At 42.4% G+C, this 8,208-nt stretch overlaps 2 protein-coding genes across 2 annotated transcripts in view; both read right to left on the bottom strand.

Annotated features, from left to right (window-relative positions):
* Positions 1–2,309, bottom strand: part of tvp23b (trans-golgi network vesicle protein 23 homolog B (S. cerevisiae)) — a 6,766-nt gene extending 4,457 nt beyond the window's left edge. Inside the window, exons 1-2 of the mRNA XM_037691283.1 lie at positions 2,213–2,309; positions 461–534 (exon numbers count right to left, since the gene is read on the bottom strand). Coding sequence (XP_037547211.1) covers positions 461–534; positions 2,213–2,224 — 86 coding nt within the window. The 5' untranslated portion in view covers positions 2,225–2,309. The remainder of the gene's footprint in view (positions 1–460; positions 535–2,212) is intronic.
* Positions 2,310–3,359: 1,050 nt separating this feature from the next.
* trim16 (tripartite motif containing 16) overlaps positions 3,360–8,208 on the bottom strand; it is a 9,607-nt gene continuing 4,758 nt past the window's right edge. Inside the window, exons 4-6 of the mRNA XM_037691282.1 lie at positions 5,601–5,772; positions 5,294–5,389; positions 3,360–4,073 (exon numbers count right to left, since the gene is read on the bottom strand). Coding sequence (XP_037547210.1) covers positions 3,469–4,073; positions 5,294–5,389; positions 5,601–5,772 — 873 coding nt within the window. The 3' untranslated portion in view covers positions 3,360–3,468. The remainder of the gene's footprint in view (positions 4,074–5,293; positions 5,390–5,600; positions 5,773–8,208) is intronic.

Raw genomic sequence — 8,208 nt, 5'->3', positions numbered from 1 at the left:
ATAGAACCGAGAACAGAACCGAGAGACCCGCCCTGTCAACAGAACCGGGAGTCACGCCCTGTTAACAGAACCAAGAGACCCGCCCTGTTAACAGAACCGAGAACAGAACCGAGAGACCCGCCCTGTCAACAGAACCAAGAGACACGCCCTGTCAACAGAACCGAGAGGCCCGCCCTGTTAACAGAACCGAGACACCCGCCCCAGAAGCTGAATGTCGGGTAAAGGAGAAGGAGGTCACGACCTCTACAGGAAATGACCAGTTGGGCTTTTTTGAGTTATCCTGTTCTACCACACCAAAGAGATCACTACTGAAATATTCTGTTCCTCATCAAATACAACAAGTGTTAAAGTGAGCACAAGTCCAAACCTGAAACCTCTCGACTCAGAGCTGACTGACCCCAAACACTGAACAATATTTTCTCTCAAACAGAAGAAGTTTCAACCTGTCAGGAAAACTTACTTAACGCTCCTCTTTGATGGTTTTCCTGCATCCTCTTCGGCATCAAACAGAGACACGTCTTCATCGTTGGCATCCTGAGGGATCAGTAAGGAAGAGGCTTTACCATGAGACTAAAGTCCTAACGTGTCCACATACGGACAGGTCAAAGGTCAGTGTCACAAATACACACAGACTTTTACTTAAAACTCTGAACATCTTAAACTGACAGTTACATCTATTTTAAATAAATAATTTCCTCCATGTTTTTATTTTCTTTGTTGAAACAAGCCCAAAACGTTATCACAAATTACATCAGTCCTCAAATAATAAAATGTGACTTTTTAACCAAAGAAACGGCTCATCAACAAATCTTCATAGTTTTTCTTTTGCCATCTTATTTGTAAAAAAAATAAAATTAAAAAATCTGTATGCCTTTTTATAACTGTCCATTGTTGTCATCGTTCTTTGTTGAAACCAGGTCTCTCGTGTAAATGAGTCCTCGAGGCTCAGTGGGATTTACCGTCTAAATAAAGTTGAATGAAGTTATATATTTTAGTAATAATTTGACTGTGTGCATTTTATTTAAAAAGACAACTTGGTGGGAGTGGTCGTGCAGAGGTTAAAGAAGGTGGGCCTGTGATTGGAAGATCGCCGGTTCAAGCCCCGGTACTGACAACATCAAAAACCTGGGTGGGGTAGGTGAAGCACCCACACCTGCTCCCACCCTCATTCACCCCACTCTGGGCCGATGAGCAAGGCCCCTTAACCCCCATCTGCTCCCTAAACAGGTCTCTCTTGAAAATGAGTTCTCGTGGCTCAACGAGACTACCTGAATAAATAAAAGATAAATTTAAAAATTAAAAAAACTTGTAAAGCCTAAAGTAAAATTGAGATGGTGTAGGGGCAGGGCAGCCGACTCAGGGCCCGAAGGTCCTGGGCTCGATCCTATGGCGTCTCTGAGCAGGACACATTGTCCCCAGTTGCTCCCTGGGCGCCCTCCACAGCTGCCCACTGCTCTAACTGGTGGTGATGGGTTAAAAGCAGAGAGCCAATTTCTCCATTGTATGGGAACATACAATGATGACAACACATAACACATTATTTGTATTTGGAAAGCAGTAACTATTTGAAGGACCTACAGAAACCCTGACGAACTTAGATCCAAAGATTACATGAAAGTTTGTCTCGCTGGAAGGAAAACGGTGAAAACTGAGGTGGTGATTTAGTGGAGACAAAGTTTAAAACGTTACCAAAGAGTTGACGTCAGTTTCTTGCTGCTAGCAGCTACACAGCATTCAGGTTGACATTCAGTCCTGAATCCTGATCAGGGTTAACACTAGAGTTATTACCCAGTCTTGCTACAGGTGCTTATGTTCGTTTAATTTATACTTTGTTCTGTTTTGATGATTGTAAACAAAATTAAGACGGACAAGCTAACGTTAGCCACAGTTAGTTAGATGACATCCAAACACTACAGATGTTTTAAAAGTAATATAAAACTATATGTTTAACCGTAGTATAATACAAACTGAAAAAATACTAAAGTGAAGTTACCATAAATAAATAAATAAACTTAATTGTTTAAAAAAAAAAGGTGAGATAATTTTGCTGCTACATGTAGCATGCTAAATCTATTAGCAACATTAGCAGAACAGCTGTCCGCCTCCGGAGGAAAAGTTCGGGAATTTTTTTCTTCCCAACATGAACCGAACCTTCAATGGTTTCTTTAACAAGTCACTGTTTAAACAATAAGAGTTAAATTATATCACTTACTCCTGTTAACATGTTGAATTCTGGGCAGGCGCTTCCTGGTTACATGCTCTGCTACACGTCAAAATACACAGAGGAGTCACGTGACCGAAGCGTGCTCCTACGTGATTGCGTCACTACAGCCCTCTTTAAATTAATTTAATGGTAACCTAGTTCTTCTATCCAGAAACATCTGTTCATCTTTTTTTGGAAGTGTACATACTCACAGAACCTTTGGAAGGACATTGTTGCTCTGACATCCAATAATATCCAACCAGGTTTCCTTCTGTTTCGAAAATGTTCTGTTGGGTCTCCTAGATTTCAAGAAGAAAGACTCGTCTCACATATTTATTATCAATCTGATCTTGTTTCTTGCCAAGTTCCATATCCATAAAATTAAAGAATGCATAGGAAACCGTTTTTTGATCTTTGTAATGGATGTAAAACTGTATCTGGACTCAATCTCAGACTCAAATAACAAAAAGGCTATAAAAACAAGATATCTGTAATGAATACAATTTAACTTTGTAACTCACATTTAATTATCTTTGTTTTTATTATTATTGTTTGCTTCCTCTTTTCTTCGTTTTTTGACATGTTCAATGTTATCTAGTGTGTATTTTTTAGATTGTTGTATTTGAAGTAAAGTTCTAAATAAAGATTTGAAAAATAATAATAATGGTAACGTAGTGTTGGAAAACTATTTTACCTAAGGGTAAAAAAATTAAGTTGTAACATTTTTTTGAAATTGAACTAAATTTGATACCATTTTCTTTTAGCATTTTATTTGCTAAAACTTAAGTTTTATTTTAACTGAAATGGTTTTCAACTGCCCTCTTAATAATTCATTTAAACCTTTTAACCAGGGTGAAATAATAAAAAACACAACTTTAAAAACTTTAAAAAACAAAAACTGGTGCACAAGTTTAGTTTGTGGGTTTTCTTTAATCCACACATCTAACTTAAATTTATTCTATAGGTCTATACAAATAAACTATTGTAACAACAGAAGTCAAAATGTTGTGATTTCTTCTCATAAATAGTTTATTTGATGCAGTGAAAGATTTACATGAATAAAACAGATTTTCCTAAATAATATTTTTATTTGCGAACAGAAAATATAGAACATCTCCAGTGACAGCAGTTCCAAAAGGCACATTGGGTCCACGTAACAAAAGAGATGAAAACTTCACTTTGCATCAAAAACAATCAGCTGTAAACAAGTTGAACGTGTAAAGAGCGTGCACTTTTCTCCCGTCAGCAGTTTGTAACCTCCGAGCTTAAGTCGGTACAACAACAGCTCCGTTTGCAGGTGAGGTGGGAGGGGAGGGGCTTTTCAGAGGTAACGTCTCCCCAGGAGCCACCAAGACGACAACGTTCTCCTTCTTTGGCAACCAGACAGCCGGATACAACGGCTCCAGGAACTCCGCCTCGTATTTGTGGATGAGCATCATGGTTTCATCCACGCCGTAGAAAGCGATGAGGCCTCGGGTGTAGTCCACAAAAACCCCGATCCGAGTGAACCTCTCCACGTTCAGCGGGGTCTCCACGCCGCTGTGCCAGGCCGAGAAGGTGCGTCCGTTCCACTGGAGGCACCAGGAGAAGTTGTTCCCCGTGATGCAGCTGTTGCTCTCGCTGCCTTTGCGGTCGATGCTCTTGTACGTCAGGCCGACGTGCGCGCCCTCGCCGCTGACGTCCGCCTCGAAGTAGTGCCGGTTCAGGTAGAAGCTCTCTGCAGCCAGAACCTGGCGGCAGTTCTCGAAGCGCTCGGGTACGTCGGGGTACGGGTGCTGCCACGGGGTGGTGTTGGTCACCTTCCTGTTGTCCTCCGTCAGGCGCAGGAACTTGTGAGCCGTGTCGGCATCGAAACTCACGTGGGCGGCGTCTGTGGAGGATTGACCAACATGTCGGTCGTGTTACATAAAGGAGGAGAGCAAACACAACACAGACTTTAGTTTCTCTGTTTGTGCAACTTAAAGATGTAAAGCCCAGAACCACCGCTGCTGCCGGCGAGGAGCCAACAGGAGCACAAGACAAACATCTTCAGCCGTCCCTTTGTTTACATTTTAATAATCTGCTGCTCAGTTATTCCAAACTGTAAAAAGGTTTTAATCTGAAGAAGACCTGCAGACACGGTCAACGGAGCGCTCGGCTCGTTTTGTTCACAAGTTGCTGCGGTCACTTTCAGAGCCTCGACAGAACGGATAAAAAGCCGTGATGCTGCAGAGAAGACAGCTGAGCGGTGGTGGCGTTAGCCTCTGTTGGGGTGCTCAAGCACCCGAGAACTTTAGAAAACATCATTTGGATTTTTTAAGGAAACAGTTCTCAAACTTTAAATTTATCAAAATATTGAATAAATTTGAAATAAATATGGAATAAACGATGACAATCTTAAAGAGAACAGGGAAATCTATGATTTTTTTTATTTTTTGGCATGAGTCGGATCCTCAACACCACCTCTCAATCAACCCAATACGCTCGTCAACAACTGACCAATCAGCGACCTCAATTTGTCCCGAAGGTAAACGCCCCTTACCTGCAGGAGCTCCACCCCCTTTTCCTCTGACAACATTGTTGGAGATTTGCATTACAAACACTTTGCGGTCAGAGGTTAATGGTTACATTAAAGGTTAATGCTTGAAGCTAGTTGTGCGTGTGTTTTGTGTGTATGTTGTAACTTCTGGTTGCATAAGTTTAGTCTTTGTTTGCTCTGATCCTTTAAAAGTTTGTGACGGAGCTCTTCATCTACGGTCATGCCACCCTGAACACGCCTGATCTCTGCAGCTAAGCAGGGTCGAGCCTGGTTAGAGCTTGGGTGGGAGACCGCCTGGTCTAATACCAGGTGCTGTAAGCTTGAGCTCTTCTCACAAACCTCACCATGGGGTGCCTTGTTCAAGCCAAGAGCTACTGTCAGTACGGGGGGGCTAAGCACCCCTGAAGGTCAGATCCTAGAATCGCCCCTGCTGCTGAGCACACACTTCCAGTCCTGAGCACAGCACCTTTATGAATATTAGCTTCTGCATCTTTTTTAAAGGCTTTTCTTTGTTTTGGACCCGACCAGACCAGATAAAGGTTCTGTCGCCAAACATCCCAAACAGAACTTACATTTCAGGAAGTCATCGCGTGTCTTGGGATCCGGTAAAGGCTTGTTGGGCTCGTCTTCACTCGTCGTGTCCACCGTTATCTTTATTCCAGTTCTGTCTGAAGTTAAAGAAAATAAAATGGTTGATTCTGACCCGGACACACAGAAATATTCAGAGTATTCCTGCAGCTCTGGATGACCTCATGTGCGTGACAAGCAGGTGACTCACGAGGCTAAAAATGCTTCACGAGTGTGAACACGCCCAATCACTCAAGGAAGCCTGCGGACGTTTCGCTGCACATTCTGCAGAGATTTCTCCGGTTTTCTCACCGTTTCTGCACGTCGCCTTGACTTTCTCGATGTACGAGGACACGAGCGTTTCACAGAGCTCCTGCGTGGATTCTACGACGGCCCGGCTGAAGGAGTTCAGACGGTCCATCAGGCCGATGTAGATGCCAGGGAGGGAGATGTCGGTGGCCTCTTTCTTCCACTCGGCGTACTCCTGAAACACAGACAGAGCAGAGGCTGCGGAGTCAAACATCAAGAACGGAGCGAAGAATTCAGAGTTTTGTTTCAAGGTTTAAACTGAAATTAAAAAACATTCAAGGTTTTGTCTCGTTTTCCCTAAAATGAAACTTGTGAATAAAGTTCTGGTTGAAGGAAATAAAAATAAACATCTAAAACATTTGATCTGATCTGATGCGTAATATCACTAAAATTAGAAACATCTGATCTAAAGATGATGCAGAAAAACTGGTCCATGCATTTGTCACGTCTAGACTGGACTATTGCAATGGTTCGTTATCTGGGTGTCCAAATACTTCTTTAAAACGTCTTCAGTTGATCCAAAATGCTGCTGCCAGAGTCTTAACTGGAGTTACTGGGAGAGATCATCTCTCTCCAGTATTAGCTTCTCTCCATTGGCTCCCTGTCAAATCCAGAATAGAATTCAAAATCTGACTTCTAACCTACAAAGCTCTCAACAACCTAGCTCCATCTTATATTACAGATCTTATTGTTCCATATTTTCCTAACAGAGCACTTCACTCTCAGACTGCAGGTTTACTTGTGGTTCCTAGAGTTTCCAAAAGCAGAATGGGAGGAAGATCCTCCCAGGTTGTATCCACATCCAACCTGGGAGGATCGAGGAGAGAAGTTCCACAAGGCTCCTCTCTGGTGGAACCAACTTCCAGTTTCTGTCCGTGAGGCTGACACATTGTCCAGTTTTAAGACTGGGATTAAGACTTTCCTTTTTGATCATCCTATAGTTGGGGTCGGCTTGGGTTTCTGAGCTATCCCTTAGTTCTGCTAAGACTTAGCAGAACTCTGCTTAGACTAACTGCAGGAGGACAAACTGACCACATGTTTTTTGTTTTGTTTTTTTCATTTAGCCTTTATTTATCCAGGTAGTCTCATTGAGCCACGAGAACTTATTTTCAAGAGAGACCTGTTTTTTAGGGAGCACATGGTGGGGGTTAAGGGCCTTGCTCATGGGCCCAGAGTGGGGCGAACGAGGGTGGGGGCAAGTGTGGGTGTTTCACCTACCCCTCCCACAATTTTGATGTTGTCGGGGCCGGGGCGTGAACCGGCGATCTTTGGATCACAGGCCCACCTCTCTAACCTCTGCGCCACCACTCCCCATGTTCTCTCTCTGCTGCTGTCTTTACTTGCTCTATTCACCCCGTTTGTAATTATTTCTATCTTAACATGATTTTTGTGTTTCTGATGTCATTTATGATGTTTTAATTGATTAATGTGAAGCACTTTGTAACATTTGTTTGAAAGGTGCTACACAAATAAAGTAATATTATTAGAAACCACACCTGGACCTGTCATTCTGTGTCTGTTTCTACTTCCTGTCCTCTCAAACAAGCCGGTTCGCTCGTCCTGGTCCTGGTTCTGTTGGAGGTTTCTTCCTGTTAAAGGGAGTTTTTCTTCCCACTGTCTCCTCTGTTCTTGCTCAGGATGAGAGACTGTGACGAAGTGAAGATTCAACACAACCTGCTGCTTCTTGAGATCAGTTTTACTGACTGACTTTTATAATGTGTGTGAATGTTTCTGTTCAGTGAACTGAGACGACTTCTGTTGTGACTTGGAGCTAAAGAAATAAACTGAATTTATCTGTTGCCTTCATACATCTCCTCCTACATGTCTCTGTGTGAGTGCAGCTACAGCGTGCGCTCTCAGGACATCATTACCTGCAGTGTTCCCTCAGTGAGGACTGAACTAGACAAAAGGACCTTCTCCTACTCCGCTCCCGTTTCCTGGAATATCTTGTAAAAAGATCTGAAGCTCTCGACCTTTGACCTCTAAGAAGCTTCAAACATCTGTTCAGTTCATGGACAAATTAACGCAGACATGTTCCTGCTTTTAGTTTTCTACAGCTCTTTATAATGCAGCTGTTTGTTTCTTTTTATTTAATTTCTTGGATTTACTTTTCATGTTATATACTTTTTTAAGGTTGCCTACTGTTGTCATCATTCTTTGTTTAAATCAGGTCTCTGTTGTAAATGAGTCCTCGAGGCTCAATGAGACTAACTGTACAAATAAAGGTTGAATTAATTAATATAAAAATGATTTTTTTATATTAATATTCTCTGACGTGCCATAACTATTTATATTGTACACAAAGGCTAGTCTAAAAAAATAAAAATAAAACAAAGAAAACACAGAGCAGCACAGTGGATCAGTTGGTAGAGCTGTTGCCTCTTAACAAGATGGTCGCCAGTTCAAATCCCTGGCCGGGGCCTTTCTGGGTGGAGTTTGCATGTTCTCTCCGTGCTGCGTGGGTTTCCTCCCACAGACCAAAAACATGCATGTTAGGCTGACAGTAACTCTAAACTGTCTCTAGGAGAGTGAGAGAGTGAATTGTTGTTTGTCTCTGTGTCCCAGTGATGGACTGGAGACCTGTCCAGGTGTCCCTGTGATGAACTGGAGA

This window comes from Nematolebias whitei, chromosome 17 (genome assembly GCF_014905685.2).
Source record: "Nematolebias whitei isolate Nwh7 chromosome 17, NemWhi1, whole genome shotgun sequence".
NCBI lineage: Eukaryota > Metazoa > Chordata > Actinopteri > Cyprinodontiformes > Rivulidae > Nematolebias > Nematolebias whitei.
This window is presented reverse-complemented; position numbering and strand designations above follow the sequence as displayed.